Raw genomic sequence first — 24,332 nt, 5'->3', positions numbered from 1 at the left:
CCTGGTGCTCATGCTGAGTCAGCGATTAGCTGGGGCCATTTGCCTTTCCTGAGCACAGATCAGAGGTTGTCTATGAGGGCTTGGCTGGTTGGCTGGTCCTCTAGGGGAAGAACCTTCTGGGAAAAACACGCAGCTTTGTGATCTGCCAGCCAGCAGCCCCCAGAGCCCAGCCCTGCTGCTTGCACCCTGGGGGATTAAAACATTTGCAGCTGTGCACAGGGAACAAGTGCAGCCCTCGGCAAGAATAGAGGTGCTGGCAAGGCAGGGTCATCGAGGCAGAGGGATCTGTGCCAGTCTGGTTTGAGGGGGTGGCTGGCATGGGAAGCAGCACATAGCCCAAGCATAAGCCACTGGATGGCAGGAGGGAGAATGGGACCTTTGCTGTGCTGAGTTCTAATTTGGAAGCATTTTCCCCTTTGGCTCACAGMGTGTCTAAGTGTAACTCCATAAAAAAGAAAGGAGGAGCTTGGGTGRAACCACAGGGAAGGACACACAGGGTGTTTGCAGTGTGGCCTCACCTCCAGAAGAGATTGTTTCCTTCTGCATCCCTTCCATTGTACCTGCTTGGCTCCTGTAAGGATGCCAGAGCCTCAGAGGCTGCTGGCCCCATGTATCATGGCTCCAGATAGGAAGAAAATAATAGAATCATAGACCTTAAAGATCCTCTAGTTCCAACCCTTCTGCCATGGACAGGTACACATTTCACTAAACCAAATCCTTGGAGATAATACATATATTCCCAGACCTAAGTTTTGCCTTAGAAAATGTGTTAAATCTATGTAGGTTTTAAAACTCAGAGGTATAAAATCTGTATTTAAAACAATTTATGCATAGACCATAACAGCATTTTAATGGGGAAAAAATACACAGTCATTTCAAGCTTGAGGAGTCTAAGTACTATGGTTTTGTRTAAATGGCTGATATGCTATTTGTTTATTGGTCAATCTGCCTTTTTATATTGTTTGTCAGGCTATATAATTTTAGATGAAAGCTTTTTAGCTTGTAATACCTGCCAGAAGAACTTTCTTTATGCACAAGTTTCTGCTCCAGTGTGTGCAGAAAATAGACCACTAATTGCCTTCYTACCTGTTCTAGCACTGTTAACCTGAGCCTGTCTGATTTGTAAATCAGGCAACCATCTTAACGGTGCTGCTGCACAAATGAGCAGAGCAATACAAAGTGGATTGCATTTGAGGTGCATGAGAGGATCGTTTAGGTTAAGAGGCTGGTTTTGGCAACAGTAAAGCTCATTTACTAAATTTTAGGCTTCSTGACCAAAACGGGGAACAGGAGGTGATTTCTTCATAGGACACCAGCCAAGAATGGGAGACCTAAAGTCTTTCACTAGGTTTACTTCTTGGGACAGGTTCCTATTTTCTTTCACTGGAGCCTTTGCCTGTGTTGGTCTGCTCTGGACCTCTGAACTGCATACTGCTCCAAGATGAAGTAATCTTCTAGTTTGAGCTAGTGGTGGGACCACATGGCCCAGATGGCTGTGGGGTTTCTCAAAGCTTCTTTGCTACCAGGTGGTGTCTCACTTCCTCTGGTTGCTATCATGAAATTACTTTCGCCAAGGTTTCTGCAATGCCACGCGGATTTTATCGACTGAAAAACTGTTGGAGATGCAATATAGGAGAGCTGCCTCAAAAGATCTGATGGTCCTGCCTGGCTAGGAGCCCCGTGGCTGAGTGTTGCTGTGCTGTAGCCCACTGAGAGGCATTTTAAGTCTCAGGTGTTCCTCTGCTCCTTGGCAGTGCAGACACCAACTTCATCAAGAGTCAGTGCAGGCAGCCCAGAGCTTTTACAAATTGCAAWGTGCTGAGTGTACCAAGTGCCTCACAATCACCCTGCAAACACTCTSTGTTCACCGCGCACCCTTGGGCTCTCTACCAGCTCACTAAGAGCTGAGTCCAGATGTGCCCTTCCAAGGATCAAATGCCTGATGCATTTCTGGCCAATCTGACCATTCTACTCTCCCTTAATGTACTACGAGACCAAATAGTCTCCCAAGTCACACCGGGTGTTTTCTGACTGCCGCTTTTTAAAGCCTCCTGTTRTTCCCAAAGCTTGGACCAAATACTGAGTTAATGATTACTGGGTGAAGTTTCACTGGTTATTTTGAGGGAACAACCTTTTCCAGCCTTCTGGACACCTGAGGCAGGACATTTAATCAATGTCTTTGTCCTTGTCAGCTGATGCATTAAATCAGGGGGTGTTCAAGTACATAAAATCATTTCAAGCTTTGACAATGTGCTTTCTAGTGTGGAGGTAAGGAGCAATAAAACCTACATGCATTATTCAGAGAACAAAAATCAAGTCCAGTTTTCAATCAAATATGCAAATCTATACCCATTATGTGTTTACAGTTCATCATTGCTTCATAAAGATACTGATTTTTTTCTAGTCTGTCATGTAACTGTGGATTTAAATTGCAGCTTTATGAACTTCAGCTGGACTTAATTTGCAAATCTTATACAGAAATAAATATATAAATACTGAGCAGAAGTAGTATGCAAAATAAAGAAATTGATGTATAATTAAGGGATTTGGAAACACCACATGGAAATACAATTAAGAAGATTAGAATAGAGAAAGTGAAAGAGAAAGCAAATGAAACAGTGGGGAAGACAAGACAAGGGGCAAGAAAGGCAAACAGGAGTTTTTTGAAGAGAAATTGAAATATTTGAAGCTACAYGGATCCTTAATATGTCTAAATTCCACTTAAAACAGTATACTATAAACAAATAAGCAAAGCTTAGAGATGTTWCATTGCACAGGAAATATTTAGATTATTTTATAAAAAAAATCAAAGCAAACAGTACAAAGCAAAACAGTGATCATTGCCTCTGAGAAAGTGAGAAATCTGTATTATTTAATTGGCTCCACTTTTGTCTTTGTTAGTTATCTGTGAAAAAATTCTCATTTCTTTTCCYTCATTTTTTAAAATGTGAGAGGTCCTAAAAAGTTTTCAGAAGGCTGATGTCTCAATTTAAAAATATGTAATTATTTCAATATTTAGAATTCAACCTGTGTTAACAACTAAATGAGGCTGTAAGGTGCAGATGGATAMATTTCTCTTCCCTTGTTGGATAAATGTAAGAACCAATCCCACTGTGGCATTACACAGACATGAGTTACAAGYAAGGAAGCTGACAGAACAGCCTCAGTTGATACCACATCTATGTACTCTGTGACTTGGCATTTTGTCTGCTGCCCTCCTTCTGCTCCTTCCCTGGGCTCTTCTCTTATCTGCAACATGTCATAGACAAACTCAGCCAAAAGAATGCTGCGTTTGTTGTACTTTCCCTCCAGAGGTCCTTGAGTCTGAGACTTAYTCGCTGCTGATTTAATAGCACACCTGCTCAGAGGACAGTGGGGTGCGTTTCCTTGTGGATTTCATCCTAGCACTTCCCTCTGTGGGATCTGAAAAGTTCACAGCACCTCCAGTGACGATGTGGTATCAGCTGTGGAGGGAAGAATGAAATCTGGTTCGTTGATTTTCAGATGGATTTCAGTCATTGCATAACCATATAAATACCTCCTGAAATCCAGATCCAGATCAYTTAGATCAAGTGAGATAAAGCTAAAAAGTCTCCACTAGACTCTACTTGAAATGCTCGGAAGTGCTACCAGACCCATCACCTAAGAAAAAGTTTGTGTAGTCAACACTGGAGGGGGTCAAGACACTTCCAGAGCCCAGTTCTTGTGACATTGGGTGTTCAGAACTAGACTCCCCAAAAGCTTCCCGGTCTCTTAGGAACACCTCAAGCTGCTGCAGAGCAATTGCCCAGAAAAGCAAGGTGTTTGAAGCTGGAAACCTATTCTGGAAAATTTAACCGAAGAGATTCATCAAGGTTACATCACCTCACTTTGATCAGACCTGCAGGAGTACAGCCCARGTCCTGCTTCCCACTTGGGTAGAGGGCTTGTGAGAGCACACCCGCCCTCTCTTCCAGCCTCTAGACCCAAGTTTTTTACTGTGGGTARGGAGGGTGGAGTGGATCTTCAAATCTTTTCTCTGAGGGGTGATCACTTTTGCATAAATCACCTTCTTCCTCCATGCCCAGGGCTYGAGGATGGAGCACAAGGAATATCTCCCAACTTTTCAGGGCTCAATRTCACAACTTCCACACAATGAGCTCTCATTCAGCCCTAAGGTCCTGGGTGATGTCTGCTCACTGTTGTGGAGGATTTTGGCTGCCAAGTTTTAATCTGTATCTGTGGAATGTGTGTGATGTGCAGCAGTTCCAAGTTTGATTAAATGTCGGTGGCTTTGCACAGAGAGATTGGTCAGGAGAGACATTGCTTTGTGTGACACCATCCCAGCAGGAATTCCAATAAACCCTGGAAAGAAACACAGCAGCTAAGGAAACAGAGCAGGAGATTTATGTGCAGAATTGCTGTTTCCAGAAGTCAGCAATTCCTGTCCTCTACCCTTGTTTGGGATCAGGCTATATCTTTGCTTTTGCTTTCAGAGACTTGCAGAGGAGGCAACAACTCCACACGCTCCCCACCGAGGCAGCTACTGTGCATACGGTTTCCCAACTTCACTTCCATGCCAGTCCAAACCATTTTAAGGAAAGTTTCCCCACGTGTTTAGTAAGAGGTAGAGATAGAGAATGGAAAATTTCAGCACAAATAGTTGAAGTCCAGCRAATTTSCAATGGACAAACAAGAGGGGAGGARTGTGGTGAGAACTGCCAGGTGCCAGTTGTGTGGCCAGGTTGTGTTTGAGCCCGAAACCTGATGTGCCCCAAAGAGCCTGGGGTGTAAGGAAAAAAATCAAGAAGTCAGAGGAGGAGTTCTTTTAGGGTTTGGTTCCAGCCTGAATTCCCATAGCTGTAACTGTTGGGATATATATATATATATATTTATTTATTTATTTATTTATTAATTTTTTTCTACTCCTATCTAGTATAATAAACATTAAGTGGAAAATAGAACACTGCATGGGAGAAGCAACATGAAACAGCTCTTTTTCAGTGGAAAGGTTCACAATATTCCAATGTAATTCCTCAAGCCTTCTTACAAGTCAATRAAATTTTKCTTCCCTGGTGATAATGGAATCATTAATACCGGGGAAGATGGAAAAAAATTCAAAAGTATAAAAGAGAAAGTATAAAAAGAGACTACACATATGAGACCCTCTACTATTCCCAGCCTTCTCAAGGCTCTCCTCCCTATACATTTCCTGGACAAGGTCTTATTCAAAATGGCTTGTGTAAACGTGTCTTCCTGCAGTTAAAGCTCTGATCCACACCTGCAGTGTGAAGAAGCTGATGTTTGGTGGGAAGAGCAAACTGAAGCTGATATGTGCCAATGCTGAATCGTTCTGAGGCCTAAAAAAGCTTCTCGCCAAAAAAAAAAAAAAAAAAAAAAAAAAAAAGCTGATGAACCAGTCTTACTTTAGGGCAGGTGGAATAGTTCATGCTCTCATTTTTATCGTTAGCTCTAAGAGAGAAAGACAGATTTGTTTTCACATGGTTATTGATTATTAACTAGCTTTGTGAAAGGTTACCTTTCTGCTAGACACAGCCATGGTGGGGGGTTAAAAATCAATCCCTGGGAAAGCTCTGTTTCCCTGTCAACTTCTCCCACTGCAGTCCCTTGCCATGGATACAGTTTTCCTGTGTTGATTGGAGCACAGATGACAGAGAAAAAGAGATTATTGTGAATATGCTCCATTTACCTTCAATGCTTGTTTACTGTCTACATGTGGATTCTGGAAAATGTTTTGAGTACTGAGATGTTACGATTATACAGATATAGAAAATCAAATCAGATTATTTTAAAGAAATGCTACTGAGCAATACTTCTCACTATTTTACACTCTAATTAGACAGTCAGGGTGGTGGGAGAAATGATGAAAYTGTCATCAGTTATAACAAGAAAGGGAGTAGGGGTTCACAAATTATTTGTGTTGAAAGACAAACAAAATGCTCCTGTCACACTTCCTAGGGAAAAAAAATGTAATACTGCATCCAGATGGCTTTGCATGTCACTGATCTCAGCAGCCTGCACTGATTTCTGTTAGACACTACTGGGGAAGACAAGGACAAAATTTCCAGAGTACGGTGACTCACATCAAACCCCATATTAACCCTTTAGAGGTAGGAACATTGCAAATGCCCCTGAATTTCAAGAGGCACTTTGTAGATCTTGGCATACATTTTAAAACCACATGGATATGACAATAGGCATGTGATTTTGCTTTCCAAACCCCTGGCTATTCAGATTCATATTATATTGTGAAGTTTTAGGCTTTATATTATATGGAATAAGAGTTAACCATGCAGATTGTCTCTTCTCTGTCAGATGAACACCAGGCTAGAGGAAAGTGATCAGATCTTTAAAAGTCCTTAAAACCTACTTGAATCTAATATGGCAACTCAAGTATTGCAGTGAGTTATTGTGTGCTGGGACAGCAGCAGCTGAGTACCTGAAGCATTTGTTAGTGCTGCTCAAATCTCTGAATTGCTGTGCTTGTGCTGAGCATAATTACAAYGTTCTCTTCTACTCAACATTGCTGCTATCACCATCATTCTTCGATTTCTGGTACAGAATAATGGATTCATTTTTGTCTAATCTCAAGCTTACTATAAGAATTTTTGTTCATGCATACGAATACACTAAGGGTGAATGTCAGAGGATGGAGTCAGATTCTTTTCAGTGGAGCCCAGCAACAAGGAGCAATAGGCACAAACTGAAACACGGGAAATTCCATTTGACTATGAGGAAAAATTTCCTTTCTTTGRGGGTGACAGAACACTGAAACAGGCTGCCCAGAGAGGTTGTGGAGTCTCCTCTGGAGGTATAAATATCTGGAGGTTGTTGTCAGCCTGAATGATAACTATCTTAATGATTTGGGACCATGCACAACAAACAACACTGAGCTGGAAGCGTGAGCTTTCCAGCTCTGTGGATGAAGGGAGATTTAGGCAAACAAGCCAGCCATAAATATCCCCAAGTTATGAGAGACTTCTACAGTCCTTTAAGATTTCCTAGAGCAGGTCAAGTACAGCACCTCCAGCTGAACTGGAGTATACATCCAGACAGGGTTTAAGGTGAGGGCAAATCTACCTGATCCATTGTTAATTTGCCCCTGTGTGCAATATGTCCATCACTTTTCTCTGTTTTCTGTGGTTAAAGCTTACCTGTACTTTTGTCAGTGGGAATCAAGATGTTTGTATCAGACATTTTTTTCTTTGRCTGGTTGCTTATAGACTGAGGATGGCCAAGTTTCTTGTCATTCCAAGTCTGCCAAAATCAGACTTGAGGGGTAAAGACGCGAAGCTCTCAGCAGGGAGGTGACAATATATGTTCAAGAGAATCTGGGCTCACCATTCAAAGTCCACATRTGAGCTAGAGGCAATTATGCACCTTTTAATTTCTTACATTGTGCCTACACATCTCAATGCTCTCCTAGTTGGAAAATTAAGACTTTTAAATGCAGTCAGATGCAGGGTCAGCAGTGTCTCAAACAGCAACACTTAATTTGAGGAACACTTTGCTTTGGTGGAGAAGAAGTGTGTACACAAAGTTGCAGGGAAGACTTAAAATGCTGACAAATCAGCRGACAAATATTGCAYTCATAGCACTCAAGAAATCCTTGGRGCAGAAAATTCTGGGAGTTTAGTAGAGGCTGGAATGGTGTCTTATATGCACACCCTGCTGTTTCAGCTGTTTCAGATGATGTATATGGACAACGTTTAGGGATGCATGGGTGTCTGCAGAGCCCCGTTCTAGGATAATCAGGGCCATGGACCACTCCCATCGTTCTCATCAGCCTCCTCCATTATCCGTTTTCCACATCAAGTGGATCATTTTCCACTCTGGTGTGACCCATTCACTGCTCAGAGGCTTCTCCTGGGAACCTACAGCTGTGGAAGGACTCAAGCCAAGTATCAGCGATTGCATCCCAGGTCAAGGAGGCAGGCAGAGGTGATACCTAGGATCTGGCTCCAGCCGGACTCATTTCCCCAGGCTCACCTCTCCCGGGAACTCCGGCTGCCCTATATCACCACTCCCAGGACGTGGCTGGGGTCCGCGGTGCCGGGATACCCAGCGRGGCCCTTTTCCTGCACTGCAGCTCGCCACCTTGTTGTTAGAACAGCAAAGCGTGCCCTTATCGCCTGCTCACGCAGGCAGAATGACAGAAAATTAGCTCTAAATTATACGAAATTCATTTGCTTTGGAGGGTGAAGTGTTTGCTCTGTTTAGAAACGTTCGTTATAGAGAGAGGACCGCATTAAGACACCAGGTAATGGTCCTTCCAGGAGATGAATCAATTTGCTCTGGGTTTTATGGCCTCGGGTTTGTTTATCCGCTCCGGTTCCCCCTGGAAAACCCGGAGCAGTAAACACTCCGAGGAACAGATCTCTGGGGAAGGGGCTGTGGGTGCTGCTTTGGGGTTGGGGCACAAGACGTCTCCGGATCAAAGGACATCGTGCCTGCAAGAGCCCTGAGTGGAGGCTTGCGGGAGCAGATGGAGGACCCACGACGAAGGGAGCTGCGCATCCCCGCTGTCTGCGAACTCCGCCGGGACGCGTACCCTGCCCGGAATGCCAGGGGATGGAGGGGCCGGGTGCCGGGCGCAGGGAGCCCGAGCAGCAGCCATGTCTATCTGTAATTCCCGCTAATAAAATACTTTTTCACTATCCGCACTATAATTGGTTTACAGCCTTTTTTGTTTATTTATCCATAAGAGCTGCTGTTAAATGGCTTGGGAAAGCAATCGCTTAATGGCTCAATATTGAATCAAAGGCTCAGTGTGCTTTCTAAGAGACGGGGGACCAGCGTGAGCTCAGAGCGGAAACTCATTTCAAGTGTAATGGACTGGGCGGGTTTATGATCCCACTGAACCGGGGGCAGGAGCGAAGGACCGGGACCCTCTTGCCTCGTCTCTCAGGGCGTGCATCACCACTGGCCGAACGGATCCGGGCCGGGACAGGCCGGGCYGAGCCGCCCGCACCCGCCCAACACAGAACGGCGGGTGCGCGCCCGGMCGGCGGCGGCCGGAGCCCCGATGTCGGGGAAGCGGCGGGGAGAGGAGGCGGGTCGGGCAGATAGGAAGCGTGCCTGMGCCCCAGCCGGAGAGAGCGGCGGCCGGGCCGAGCTCAGGAAGGCAGGGAAATGATCTTTGTCCCTTTCGGTCGCTCTCCGCCTCCTCATAGCCTCGTCACCAAGTCAACCGGCACCAGCTCGAAGCACATTATCTCCGAGGGTCAACACATTGCAGCCCAAGCCGCGGGGAAGGCTCCCAAATTTACCCCTTGGACAAACAATCCGCTGCCTATCGCTCGCTCTGATGATAGCATTGTGGTCCCCCACTGGCCGCACGGCCCCGGGCAGAAAGCCGGTCCTGGCCGTCTCCCAGGGTTCCAGAACACGGGTACCCCCGAGGGAGCGCCCTATCCGTCMCTGGATACCCTCATCCCTAGATGAGATGCCCTCGCAGACAAAAGTGCCCAGTCTCCAAACCCCTCCCARGAGCTCAGTCTATCCGGGCCCTCTCTGTGCCCGGGGTCGCTGGGAGATGAGTCGCTCCTGGGCAAGCGAGGGAGAGACGGAAGAGATGTRTTTAGGGACCATCCGTCCCGGAGCGCCCCGCGCACCGGCGCAATCCCCCGAGCCCGTGCCCGGCCCCGCACGCCCACCGCTCCGGGGCTCCTCAMTCCAAAGCAGGGAGCGGCACCCGGCAGAAAGGTAGGGGGTCCCGGGGCCGGCCGGCTGAGGGGAAGAAAGGGGGTTGCGGGACCAGGGCCACCACAGGTGGCCTCTTACGGCCCGCGCCCCGCCCCGGAGGGTTGCGGGAGGGCTCACGTGGGGGAGAGGCGCCTATGGGGAGGCGGCGGGAGCCGGTCAGGGCGGTGGGGCCCGGCGGGGCCGCCAGCTGTCAAAGAGGCATCCGGGGCTCCGGGAGCGGGAACAGCCCTATGTGTCCCTAAGCTGCGAAGCCCACTTGGCCCCGCTCGCCATGAACACCGAGGAGCAGTATTACGCCTCGGCGCAGCTCTACAAGGAGTCGTGTGCGTTTCAGAGAGCCCAGGCTCAGGACTACAACCCCAGCCCCCCCGCCTGCCTGTACATGGGCAGACAGCAGCAGGCTCCTTATCCCAGCGCCTTGGGGRCTCTCGAGCAAGGCAGTCCGCCAGACATTTCACCTTACGAGGTGCCTCCCATCACTGAGGATGCCGGTGTCTCCCACCTTCATCATCATCACCACCACCACTCTCATCTTCCTCCTCCCCATCAGGACGCGCTGTCTTTCCCAGACGGGGAGGACACGGGGGCTGTAGAGGAGTCCCGAGTGCAGGTGCCTTTCGCCTGGATGAAGTCCACCAAATCGCACGCCTGGAAGGGACAGTGGACCGGTAAGCCCCGCCACATCCCTCTGTTCCCCCCTTCCGTCCCGCTCGGCGGTAAKGAGCACTCCCTTGCACCAGTCCCGCTCCCACCGCTGGGATGTGGAGAGGTTCTGGAGGATCGTTTCCCTCTCGCCAGCCTCTCCAGACCCRGTACTCTGGGGCTGTTACTGTTGGGTTGAACGCTGGGGAGGGAGCCGACAACTCAGCCCGCGCCGGCGGGCTCACCGCTCCCTGCGCCTCAGAAATTATTAACGAATTATTTTTCACCAATTAACTAATTGTGGCCAAGCCGCGCCGTTGTGACGCCTCCCGGCAGCTGCTGCCTCGGGGATCACGGTGTCCCCTCGGGCGAGGTGAGCTCCGCTCGGGGACCGGGTAGTGGAGATGGAGGACCCACGACCACCTGTGAGGTGGAGCGGGCGGGAAAACGGCAGGCAGGGCTGGCGGGCAGGGGACAGCCCCGCTGCCCCGCGTCCCTGTGCCCACCGTGCGGCCGCGGAGCAGCCCCCGAACCCCCACGGGAGCTGCCGAGCCCCTCTCGGCTGCATCTCGGCTCTCCCAGGCGCAGAACCCATGTCCCCTTCTGACCCCTCTATCCCACCCCTCCTGCACCCCAGCGGGTTTTAGCCACAACTGCGCCTCTCCAAGTGAAAAAAAAAAAAAAAAAAAAAAAAAAAAAAAAAAAAAAAAAAACARCCAAAAAACCCAGGGCAGAGAMAACAATGCACAAACGAAACAGAATTGCCAGTGAGGGGAAGAAACTCTATCTAGGCAGAAAGTTCCGCTGCCCAACAATATTTCTGTCTCTGCCTGCACAATGTTATCGTGTCCTGCGCCTCCGTCACGCCTATACGGCAAATATTATATTAATGGCTTTGTTCAAATAGACAGTTAGAAAAAGAACTGGGCTATTAAAATCTCTGCGAAATAGTTCGGAAATTGCATGGGGCAGGCCGAGGGGGAGGGAAGGACAGGTGACGATCCCCAGTCTTCACAGAGGTGCATCTGCYCACAAAGGTAGAAGATCGTGAGGTCCCGGGCCGCTGACGCGGCGGCAGAGATTGTGCCAGGAAGGAGGTGGAGAGAGGAAGAGAGAAAATCAGATAGTTTTCCATGAGTTGAATGAATTTCGGGATTAATAATAATAATAATAGTAATTATAATGATAATGATAATAATACTAATAATATAAAGCCAAACTTCTGCACTACACCTTTTTTTCTCTTTCTCCCATACTCGAGGAATGTCAAAACCAGCAGAAAAGCGAAACTTGTCCCGTGGAAGCCTWAAATTCTTGTCTGTTTCCCCCAGTCCTCACGGGAGGTGCAGACAGGGGCCGTGCATGACCCGCTCGGTGTGATGCGTGTGCAGGGCTCCTACTGTAGCACGCCACAGGAAGGGAAAGGGGCACCGAGCGACAGAGCGCTCACAGCCAAACCCCGGCAYATGTTGCACTGTGTATGTAGCAAACTATACGGCCCTACGATTTATTTTTAATGGAAACTCTTGGGATTGAGGCGTCCATGGGTGCTGCTGGGCTTCGCGCTGTTRTTGCCGGGGGAGAGCGCCCAGGGAGGCCGCGGCCGAGCGTCGCCCGGTGCCACACTCCGTACGCGGCTCCGGCTCCTCCCGGGGCCCGACCGGCCTCGGCCCTCCGACAGACCCAGGGCGTTCCGCCTTCCAGGCAGCACCAGTTTAGTTTAAAGTAACAGAACAAGGTTTTTTTTTTCAAATAGAAGCCCATGCATACAGGTCGAGGAGGCATACATACCCATATGTACATAGGTTTAGATTTCCCAAYATTTTTATACATATATACATTGATTTTAACATTTGTGAACATGCGCACGTTGGAAAATACACATCACATCGTATTTAAATATATATTTTAAATACATATATAAGTTTTATACATAAAGTTATATTTACAGACACTGCATATATAAATATATAATTATGGGAATAGGAAGATGAGCAGTGGGAGAGTACGTGTAGCTCTCTTGAAATGATTGTTTCATCCCGGCTGTTCAAAGCACGGTTCCCCACAGATTTTATCAACCCCAAAAGCGTGCCCAAAGGGGCTCTGTTGCTGGCAAAAGTGGCCCTGGATTTCCGTTCCCACCTCCGTCCCCTCTCGATGGGACCACCTATATGACTCGCGAGCCAGTGCCCACGCAGGACTGAGGTGGCCGCGCTGGGAACGGCCATTCCACTGCTGCTGCTTTTTACGGGAACAAGAAACCCCGGGTTTCATMAGCTCGGCAAAACGAAAGAGCTGCAGTCCAACTCCCGGTTCGTCCCGGCAGGCCCACCAGTTATTATAATTATTATTGCTTTATTTTAGGGTTTGGGGTTTTTTTTTTTTTGATCCGTTGGGGGTTTTTTTTGAGAGGTTAATTTTTTCCATTTTGCTTTGGTTTGTCTGCGTGCGGTGGGCTTCTTTCCTCTTTACTTTTTTCTTTTTAATTTTTTTAAAATTTAATTTTAACATTAATATGAACAATTGCAGCCCCGGATCCAGGACCCCTTCTGAGCTTTCGGTGTCACACAAACGGTGGCACGTAAGTTTCTTCCTCAGCTCCAGAGACGGCTCTTCCCTGAAAACCTCATCCAAATACTGTTGAAAAATAAATAYTAAGTTACTGTAAAATAAAATAACATCAGCGGTGACTGCTGCACTGCAGCATGACCTCACTGTGCCCAATTTCCCGAGGCCGCCCGCTCACCCCATTTGCTTCCCCCCGCATAKCCTCCGCGCCGCGCAGGGGTGCTGAAACGTGGTCCCCGCAGCCCCTGGGAGCGGTAGGGCGGGCCCAGGCTAACTCTCTCTTCTTTCCAGGGGGATCTTATGTGGTGGAACCGGAGGAGCACAAGCGGACCAGGACGGCGTACACGCGGGCGCAGCTGCTGGAACTGGAGAAGGAGTTTCTCTTCAACAAATACATCTCCAGGCCGCGGCGGGTGGAGCTGGCTGTCATGTTGAACTTGACCGAGAGGCACATCAAGATCTGGTTCCAGAACCGGCGGATGAAGTGGAAGAAGGAAGAAGATAAAAAGCGAGGGGCGGGCAACAGCAATGACCCCGAGCAGGACTGCGTGGTGTCCTCCGGGGAGCTCCAGACCAAGGAGGATCTCCAGCCATGCCCCGCTGGGAACCTTCCCTCGGGAGCCTCCAGGGACCTTCTCACTCCCAGCTTAGACCCCAGAAGGCAGCAGGACTCTCGGTGAGCCGCGGGGAGCCCCACGGCCCGGGACGAGGAAAAGGATGGGACATGGAAAAGAGCCGAGGGGCTGGCGCGGGCTTCCCACCGCCGTGCCGTGCCGTGCCGTGCCGTGCCGTGCCGTGCCGTGCCGTGCCGTGCCGACCCTCTCCCCGCTTCCTCCGGGGTAACCCGGTGCCCCCATTTCGAAGCTCGCGTCCTCCGAAGAATAAATATAGGATGTCAAGCTTTGACAAGGAAAGCTCGCTGCGGGCCCTAGCGCCGGAGGAGGCCGCAGAGAGCAGCCGGGATGGCGGCGAGCTGGGCCCCGCTCCSCTGCTTCCCTCTCGCCTCAGTGAGACCTACGGGACACCTTCCCCCGGGGAAGGCGGGTCTCGGGTGGCCACCGACGGCATGTGCAACCCTGGGCGCACGGAGAGGTCTGGAAACCGGAGGAGAAGCCAGCGCACGCTGCCGTCCTTGCCGCGGACAGCTGTCCGGTCGGGGCGGGCGTCCTGCAGTGTCCGTCGGTCCACAAGCGGGGACACGGCCCCGAGTATCCCGGACCATCCGGGATGCCACCCCGTCGTCCTCGTCCCTTCCAGTTCTCCCAGGACATCGGCTCTACCGAGGGCTCTCTCAGGACTGTTGCTTACTTCTTTGAAAACTGGAATCTTGGTTCTTTTGTTTTCTTTTTCTTTGGGGAAAGAAAGAGGGGAGAAAGAAAAAAAAAAAGAAAAAAAAAAACAAGAAGAGAGAGAAAAAAATAAAATTAAAAAAGGAAAAGACCACGTATCCTGTGGGCAGGATTTGTCTCCCCCGATGACCGGCTTCCGATGACCGGCACAGGTAGCCAGACCCTCCTCCGGGCTCCGCCAGCGGCTGCGGGGACGCTGCMCTGTTGCCGGCGGCTCCGCGCCCGTCTGGGCTTCGGGCAGACCCCGCGGTTCCACTCGTCTCTTGCAGGGGTGAACGCGAGCCCAGGAATGCAACAGAAAGTCGCGGATGATCTCCGGGCAGCGAGCAGGAAGAGTGACGTATCTGGGGGGTACGGCTGGTCCCAGGGACGTTATCCTTTGGGGAAAAGATCCTGCCTCTCTTCCAGCTCTTTCGCAAGCTCGGACTCTGCCTTGGAGAGGAGAAACCTCTCTGCAGCACAAGCTTCTGTCTCGGCGTGGCTCTCTGCCTGGTTTTTCTCTGCAGGCCTGTCTTTACACCCCAGCAGAGGTTGGGGGCCGTCCGCCTCCCAACCGGGCACTTTTCCTGGGTGCTGTTTTCCGGCCCGGGACGGTGAGCGGGAGAGCTCGGCCTCTCCGGGCGGGAGCGGGGAGGGAGCCTGGCTGCTGCTTCCCTGCAGGGTGATGGGTAGCGGAAAGCTGGCCCAGCCCGCCTTTCCTGCTGCCACGAACAGCTTCACCGTCCCGACAGCGGCGGGAACTCCGACTAAGTGGGGAACAAATCCCATCCGAACTAGAAACAGAAAAAAAAAGCGGTTGGAAGGAAGAAGGAACAGTCCGGTTTGCTGTCGGGCAAGTGGGTCTGCCTTCTTTCCTCGACGGGGAGGTTCCTGCACTGTACCCGCCAGCAGCAACCCCTCGAGCATCCCTCGGGGACCGCCACAGMCCTCCCGCACTCCCGGGAGTGCCATGGAAGGAGGAAAATGAGAAGGAGGACATGCTGTCACACCCTGGCCAGAGGATGTTCCCAGTCCCTCGGCTGAAAGCGAGGGGGAGAAGAAGTAGCTTGCCATAACTGGTTGGGGTTTTCCCGCCTTAGATGAAACTTCTAGCACTAAGGTGGAAACTTGAACTGAAGGTGTAATTTGTCTATTGCTTTTCTTTTCTCTGGGGACGTTGAGATCTGTGTGCAAACAGGAATATTTCTGGTATTTTTTCCTGCAAGTTGCCTGAGAAATGTATCATCTGAGCCTGTATATCCCTGTTCATCAAAACACAGTCGATGAGGGAGAACTTTTACTAATCATTATTTGAGCAAAATTCAAATAAAGCTGTTCTGCTTCAGATGCAAAGCACCATATTAATTAAAGTAATATTTCTTAAACTTTCGGGGAACACACAGCCATTTTTAAACCTCAGCATTTCTAGTCACTATTCATTAGCATCAACCTGTCACTGGTAACATGCAGTGGAACAATTTCCACATACCTTTGACAATGTCTGGCACTTATATTACAATTTGGAAGCCACTATAAAAACAGATCTATGTCCAGAAAGGATGTCTCTCACACAAAATACCTCAATTTTATTCTAGGATTTGTAGAGCACATTGCCCTGGCTGAGCAGCATATGTAGAGCACATTGCCCTGGCTGAGCAGCATATGTAGCAGCTGAAATGTTGCCTGACCTTACTCTAATATAGTGCATTCAGTTTTGATTTTCTTTGTGCACTGCTAAGAAAACGAAAAAGTTGCACAATTGATACAAATCACTTATTCATGGCCAAGGTATTTTTATTAGTAGAAACAGAATCAAAACTACAGAAACAGAATTAAAACTACATGATATAGTTTTAATAAATTATTTTTTCTTCTAAGAACTGACATATATATATATATATATATATTCGCCCATTTTACAATTGCACTGGAAAAATTAACATTAAAAAAATCAAAATAGCTCTGGGACCTTATAGAGCAAAAGACTCACAGTAACTTCACCTGGCAGAATGGCCAGCCCTACATAGTGCTGGGGAAAGGCGAGGCTGACATGGAGAGTAACAAGGTCACTACAGTTCTTGTGCTGTGTCATCTTACCAAAAACAGTTGTCCAGATATATCCATCTGGACCTTACCCKTAGGAAATACTTTATGATTTATTTRTAATCACCTTTAACCTTAGATAGRATTTCCACAAAGCATTCATAAAATAATTTTAAAATTAGGCAAGAGATGAAAAGTGTGAGGTGACTTTTTATTTCCTTCTTGGGCAATACTGAAGTCCTTTAGGCATGTGTGGGAGAGGTATGTCCCCCAGAATCGTATGTGTTCAGTGTGATTTATTTTAAAGAAAAGCTGAGAAAGATTCAGGGAAATTTTCCTTTTCCTGGGTGCACCTGGCCATGGCATCCACTGCACCAGGAACTATGGAGACATCAATTCCAYCTTATGGTTCCAGGGCAGATAGTGGGGCTGCAAGTCTTGGCTGAGTTTTGCACAGACTTTGCTGCTACTGCTTTGCTCAGATCCATCCCTCAGTACTGCAGKGAAGGTGTTCTTCTGCTTCTGCGCTACTGAGAAGTGGCTGACAAATATTGACTGCTATTCCATGGAAGATCACAAGGCAAGGCCTTTCCTTCCTCTGAGTAGGGCTGAGCAGCTYGGGTGAATGGCAGCCTTTAGGAAAACCTTGTTAGGAGCTTGGGGCTGCTGTCACACAGCGCAGAGCCTGCTGCCATCTGGGGAGTGCAGCTGCAGCCCTGGTGGGGCCATCCTACCGACATGCTCGGGCAGAGGCTGGRCAAGGGAAGCAGGATCTCGTGCACTCCCTGTGCTAACCCCTGCTTTACCCAACCCTGCTACCCCACAACAGRACCGTGTCCCACGATCCTGCAGCAATGGCCATACAAAAAGTAGGATTGCAAGACTGTACTTGCATCCTCTATTACAAATCCRTATTTTTGCCTGAAAATCTCTCTATGAATAGTTATGCCCATAATTATTCAATTCTGAAAGCAGTGATTTAACCTAAGGTGAGAAAGCCTTCTGGTCAGACACTGAAAGCTGCTACCTCCCACTCTGAGGTTGCTGCTGCTGCCATGAACACAGCTGAAGAGAGATGGTGCAGGCTGAGAGGAGAAATGTTGCTCAGGAAGGCTTTGGTGYTTTGAAGTGACAGCAGGAATGGGATGCCAGCCTTTCAACAACCACCAAASCAGGGCCTGGTGACCTGGGCAATGCACCTCACAGTCTGTCCTCCACTTGGGGCAGAGCTGGCTGGGGGTTAAGCACTGAGTTTCAAGGTTTGTTTTGGGAGTAGAAAGAAATGCCATTGTGCTACCATCACTCCTGATACCTTAGAGGGTTGTTCTCATTAAACCTTTTCACATAAGTGGAGGCAAGCAGTGCAAACGCACACACACATGGCTTCCAATAAACTCTGACTCAGAAAGGCAATTCCCTTTCTGCTTTCTTCTTCCCTGGATGGGGATAGGAACAGCAAGATTTTCAGGGATTTTTTTTTATAGCAATCAGGAAAAAATCTAGGGAGGACAGTGAAATGAAATGAAATGAAATGAAATGAAATGAAATGAAATGAAATGAAATGAAATGACAATAAAATGTGGAAGCACTGTAGTGTACGTGTTAGTAGCAAACACTATCTACTTTCACTTCCCCACTACTTACATTGATTTAACACTTAACATTTATCATCTCCTACCCCACTGCCTTCCAGCACCTTTTGCAGTATCTTTCCGTGCACTATGTTGGCACCAATGTGCCCCAGCAGTGCTTTAGCTGTGAGTGCAAAGAATGGTGGAGCAGAGGGGAAAGTGCTTAGAGGCAAGGCTTCTTGTCATCTCTGCCTTCTCCATCCCCTCTCCTCCCACTGCTTGCTGTCCTGGCATGCAGCTCCTCTGTTCCCCAGTACTTTTGGGATCTCAGCATATGCAAGAACAATTAAAATGTAAAGGAAATAGGCTGAGTCCCTCTCTCTCCCCAGCGTGCCTCCGTGATGAGTCAGGCCGGGCCAGCCTCATTCATGGAGTAGGAAACTCAAACACGTGGTTCCTCTACTATAAGGTCTGACGCACTTGCTGCCTGATATCAGGGCTTGYTCCAAAAATCGTTTGCTTCCAGCAGCAGCACCACTGCAAAGAGGAAAGGCTGCAGTTGTGCTCCTTCTGCACGAGGTGCCTTCAGGCAAGCTCACAGGAGCCCTGATGCCTGGGTCCATCCATCAGGATTCACTGGGCACAAGAGCCAGGTGCCTTTGCAAACAGGCACATTCTTCACAAACAAACCAAAAACTGATTCAAAGGGAAGAAACCCCAGAGATGTAGGTGAGCTGGAGCAACAAGGCAAGAACATTGCAATGACCATTACAAGTGCAATGTACTTGCCAAGGAACATTGGCAAAGAGGGGGTTGCTGGGCTTTGTCTCACAGCAGAGCTGGTCTGGGAACAATGAGCTGCTGACASTTTCAGCTTCATTTTCTCTCTGTTCTTTGACCCAGACTCAGGAGGAGAAAAGCATCTGCTCAAAGAACCCTTGGCATAGTGTATTTAAGGTTCAAAAGTAAAACACATACTTCAAGCTCAGAAAGTAGAGGGTATAATGGTTTGTGTCTCCACTTCCAGGGCTGGACTCGGTGGTGGATAGTGGAAGAGATGTCTCCAAGAGTGACTGTTAGCACTCTGGTGTTTTGTTTGATATGGGGCGTTATGTGCCATTGTATACTCAGCTATGCCTGCTTTGGATATTCCCTGCAGACCTCCAAGCCCTGAGCAGAGGCCCACAGGCATTAGTGACTTCACTGCTGTAAGAACTCAGAAACTGGAGTGGAGCTCCCCTTGGAGAGAATGGGGGGCACCCCCAGCCTGTGTTAGAAGACCAAGGTGTCTCAGGACCAAAGTGGAGCTAGGGGAGCTATACCAGGTCCTGGACTGTGCAGAGACTTGTGTTTGAACACCACTTCCCTGGGCCCAAACCCTTCTCCAGAGAAAAGCAAACAGTTACCTGTTGGGAGCCTCAACTGGGTGCGGCATTGGCAGGCTCCAAGTCGTGTTTTGGACACAAACCCACCTGGAGAGGAGGCTGCTCCTCCCTGCAGCAGGCAGTAGMAAAGCAGCCCCCTTGCATTCTGGCTTTTAACAACATTTCAGCACAACTGCTCAAGTCCCTCTGATTCAAACACGTGCCTCTCATTCCCTGCCAAGCTTCCAGCCAGGAGAGCTGATCTCTCCTCTGGTATGCCCTCTCTCCTTTTCCGCTGCAAAGCCCTTGGTGGTGAGTCAGTATTTGGCTAAGGGTGAGACTGCATGAGGTGACATTGCTCAAGATAAGCTGGCAGAATATCAGGTCCTGTTTTGGGATTTTTTTTTTTTAATGCATTCTGTAAGATAATTTTTTATCCAAAGAATGAAAATTGTCAAAAAAGGGGAGGAGGGGGAAATCCCTTTTACTTTGAAGGCACTGGAATGGATGTGGTAGAACTTGCTGTTATGGTCAAGCTGGTTCCAGGAGTTGTGATTGGAAAYCTGCTCCAATTTCAACCTCTGCTGCCATATCATTGACTGTTWTATTCATCCCACATATTTTAGTGAGACAGTTTCACTTCAAATAGAAAGAAGTATATCTTTCTATCTATCATATATATATGCAGCTGTACAAGACAGCATTTTGAGCAGTGCATGAGATTAGGTGGAGGTAAAGGCAGAGGAAAGGACCATAAAGCATAGAGCTGTGTGACTCTTACCTGGCAAGGAAGGGGATTCCTTAGGACCATCCCTGAAGGAGCAAAAATAGAAATAGAACTGGAACTACTGAGCTTTCTACTCTGTTTTTCTGCTCAGTGTTTTAGTTTGAAAGACAGGTGTTTGCCAATGAGGGCAGGGACCCCCCTTGGAGTGGTGGATATGACCCCCCTTCCCTCTGAATTATTATAGCTTTGAAAATCACGGGCTTTCAGGCAAGAATATGGGTAAAAGGGAATAACAGTTTTTACTAATATGTATAACAAGGTGAAACAAGTAACAACAACAATAGCAACAACCAACCCAGTCCCAAACCCAGTGACAGCCTCACAGAGACACAGTCTCCCCCCTTGGTGAAGTTACAGTCCCAGCCGGCAGGGGCGCTGTTGGCTCCCGGCTGGGCAGGGCGGGTGCGATGATTCCCCGGCGGCTGCAGGGGGCGCTGTGGCGCGGGTCCCGGCTGGTTCAGATCTCCCAGTGGCCAATGGCGGACACAAACCGGCAGAGGTGGATGGAGAAAAAGTTCCTCTGCAAACTCACAGCAGAAACGCCGATCTCAGTGCTCCTCTGAACAGCAAGAAACCCCAGAACAGCCAGATGAGCAAAGAGATGAGCAGAATCCCGCAGCTGCGAGACGGGATGTGGCAGAACTCAACCACTGCAGCTGGGATCTCCGGGGTCCTGGCAAGGCACAAGGGCAGAGATCACAGTGCAGCAAACAGGAGCCAACGAGTGGAGATGCTGGGCTCTGCAGAAAAGAGCAGGCGAGCTCTCCCCCCACAGGTAGCAGGCCAACCTTCCTCCTCTGAGCCAAGGAGGGCAGGAAGTGAAGTTACGCCCTACCACACACACACACACCCCCTCTCCGAGCCCAAAACTCCCTCGAGAACTTCCCTCTCTCCAAAGAGAGGGATAGAAAAAAAAAACAAAAAACCCACAAACAAAAAACCCCTGCCAGGCAGGAGTGCTCAGGGAGATCCTTTGGGTGGGGAGGGTGGGACAGGTGGGGTGTAGGTTCTTTTTGTTTTCCCCAATTGCCCAGCCATCAAAAGAAGACTTGGCAATCAGTGTATCCCAGCAACAAAATGGGAAAGAAAAATTCCCCAAGAAAGGAAACAAAAGGAGAAACTTTAACCCACAGCACATAGTGAGATCACTTCAGACATGTTGTTCCATTCGCTTCACTAAGGTCTACATAGCTGCAGATTTCCCAATCTTCCCTGTGCCAGTGCATCGTTGTTCCTCCCATAAGTGCATTTTCCTAACAATCAGCCATCATACATATTGCAGTTACAGCCTATGGTTTCTTGCCCTAATAGCAAGGAGAGGACAGTGTATTTCTCTTTAAAGGAGCCTCCYGAGAAGCCAAAGTAAAAGTTTTGGTGAAGAATAATAATTTTACAGGCAACTTCTGCCTTATTAGAGACTTCTTAGAGAAATTACCAAGACCAGCTTCCCAGAGCTCAAACACAGCAGCTGGACAGGATATGYCTACAGGGAATGGCACCCCAGATAGATATGGAAGGCAACACTTGCTGTGAGTGGACAGGCAGAAGGCTGAGCTGGCACTGAAAGCAGGAGGGGTCAGAAGAGAGGCAAGCAAAGGCTGAAGCAGTTGGTTTGTTACAGGGAGAAGCCAGAGGGAGACATTAATAAAGAAAGGTGAAGAAAAAGGTAACTGATGTAATGCCAAGACCTCAACAGCTACAGGATTATGACACCAATGAGGTCATTAGCTGGAAATGCCATTTGGCTTCCAGGGAACAAGTCATGATACAGGATCCAGGTGCTTTGTGTGTTTTACTTAGCTGCTAATTGCAGCTTGCACCTTTCTTGCAGAAGTTTAATTCCCCCCTTGTAATGTGATGGAGTTTTCTCACCTGTCTCCACATTTGTTCTGGTCCATATACTAAAGGAAAGTGTTGTCATTCTGGCAGAGATTTCCCTTTCATGAAGGTGCTYTGCAATAGTGTTTATTCACTGTTACATGCAGGGTTTGTTCCAGGTGCCTCTGGTTATGACAAATCAGGTACTTAAGCAGGCGCTTAGACCCTTGCTCAGGGCTCTAAGTGCTGCTCTTTTTCGGAAAAAAAAAAAAAAAATCTTAGAGAGCTGCCTTGCAGTTCCTGTGAAAAATAATCTAAATTAATTTAGATGCAGGCACTGGAAATTGTCAGAAAATCTGCAGACATATGGGAGATAAAAATCTGTTTAGGGTGGCAGATTTATGTCCTGCTCCCATTTGCTCCTATGCCTGCTTTTATCCCGTCTTCTCCACTCGGCTCTGAGGAGTGAGGTAAGCCACACAGCAGCACTGCTCAYGGAAGACCTGGAATATCCCACCCTCACCGGGTAGTCCCAGCCATTACATTACAGAGGGCTGGGAGTAATGATAGCTTGTTGGGAAATTTTTGTGTCCATGCTTCTCCTCCAGATGTGGTCACTAGATAGGTCACAGCTTCATTCTTCACTGGTTGTAGATCTGTAAACACCGGGGAGAGCAGAGAGACGGAAGCTCAGGAGAGACAGGACTTTTACAGGTGGAYATCAGGAGCTAGGAAGAGACAAGCTGACACCTGCAGGCCATGTCTGCATCAATTTGGGCAAGTCAGATCAAGGGAGATGTGGTGTTTSTTCCTCACTCCTCTGCAATGCCAGCCCAGCATCATACCTGACTATGGAGCACGGATTGGATGATGGAGGAAGGTGCAGCAGGAACTGAAAAACATCCAGGGAGAGAGCAACTAAAGAGACAGTTCTTCCCTCCATGCCATCGAGAAGGAATTGTAGCTGGGAGCCAGAAGAGTGGCAGAGAGGAAGAGGCACAATTTGCTTTCAAGCCTCCTCTCTCCTTCAGGTATACAAGGAATAAGACATGGAGCAGAAAGCAATGATATAAGTGGAGGAACTATCATGCCAGGGCAGAGTTGGAGAATGCCAGGGGATGGGCAAGAGCTGTCACACCCCAATTTCAGGGTGCAGAGGCATGTCACATTAATCCAAAGCGCTGGTGCTCCCTCTCTGCCTCCTGTTTCTGTAGCAAACAGAAGCAGCTAGAGACAGATCAGCTCACCAACCGAACAAAACAATTGTCATCCTGCAAAAAGTGTAATGTCTTTCATTTTGGAAGCAACCTGCCTCACACTTGCACCTGAACTATCTGACACAAAGCAGGAGCTTCTGCAAGATCTGGGGACCAAAAATGGGCAGGCAGGGAAGCAGAGTTATCCATGGGGCCATGGATGTGACACAGCTGCTAGAAAAGTTTCCTCATCTTCCTTAAGTTTCTTTTTGAGTCCTGACACATTTTGGCCACTCTAATTTCCTTGCTGCCACTCCAGAAGATATCCCCTTTTGCCAGGAATTTCTCCATCTTCTGCCATCTACATCCCTGTTACATCCCCATACGCTTTCTGAAGCCATCACTTACTCAATATGGAGAGCCATGCCGAATGAAGGGGAGCTAAAAGAAATTTGATGAAAGGGAGTTTTTAGAGAGGCAGAGAGTGTTCCAAACGAGGGCTYGGAAGAGGCAGAAAGCCAAGAGCCAGTAAAGGAGATCTAGGCTATGGTCCAAAGCTAACTTCAGCCAATGCGACTGATTTGAATGGGCTTTGGACTAGATTCTTGAACAGCAGCTGTAAAAGAKGATATCAGGGGGGTGATGTCTGTGGAGAACTGAGGATAGAAAAGTGAGGAAGAGGAGGGATTTGTTCAGCCATTCAAATCTGGTTTATGTAGGACATGTAAAGGCTTTCTTTGGAGCCCCAGGGCTCCCCAGGTGGTGCCACAGCCATTGGCAGGTTCTGCTCCACGGGGTCGTGTTTAACATGACAGCAATGGCTGATGTATTGCAGTAGCAACAAGCATCGGAAGAAAGGAAGAACACTGCAGAGGGAGGAAGACAAGTGGAATTATGCTCAATGCTGCTGTGCTGCCTGGTGGGAAATGGATGCTGAGCGATTTCAAACACTTTGTTCTGATCCCTGATAGCACAAGCCCAGGGAAGAGAGGGAGGATGTGCCAGACCCTTCTTGCGAGGTCAGATGAAGACAGCAACACGGTTCGGMGGCAGAAACGCACTTCACACCGCCAGGTGTGACGTCTGCGAGTCACCTCCGCRGGTGCGACGCTGATGGCAGCTATCCAGCGGGGCATGTAGGGGCTGGCAGAACGCAACCCCCTCTCGGAGAACCACGCTGGCATCCCTGCGCACGCCGGGCGGGCCGGGGCGGTGCGGGGATGGCGCAGAGCTGAGCTGGGCAGGATCGCCCCGACGCCGGGCGGGACTGACGGAGCCGCCGCCGCCGCCACGCTGCCACCTGCGGGCTG

General features: G+C 48.8%; 1 protein-coding gene across 1 annotated transcript; it reads left to right on the top strand.

Annotated features, from left to right (window-relative positions):
- The first annotated feature begins 9,876 nt into the window (after window positions 1-9,876).
- Window positions 9,877-13,601, top strand: PDX1 (pancreatic and duodenal homeobox 1). The gene is made up of 2 exons (XM_057366653.1): window positions 9,877-10,373; window positions 13,207-13,601. Exons 1-2 carry the CDS (start codon window positions 9,977-9,979, stop codon window positions 13,593-13,595), a joined length of 786 nt encoding a protein of 261 aa, XP_057222636.1. The 5' UTR covers window positions 9,877-9,976; the 3' UTR covers window positions 13,596-13,601.
- Window positions 13,602-24,332: the final 10,731 nt, after the last annotated feature.

The sequence above is a fragment of the Malurus melanocephalus genome, unplaced genomic scaffold (genome assembly GCF_030028575.1).
Source record: "Malurus melanocephalus ecotype Western Australia unplaced genomic scaffold, MMel_1.1 scaffold_70, whole genome shotgun sequence".
NCBI lineage: Eukaryota > Metazoa > Chordata > Aves > Passeriformes > Maluridae > Malurus > Malurus melanocephalus.
Note: the sequence above shows the minus strand (reverse complement) of the source record. Positions and strands in the feature narration are given on the sequence as shown.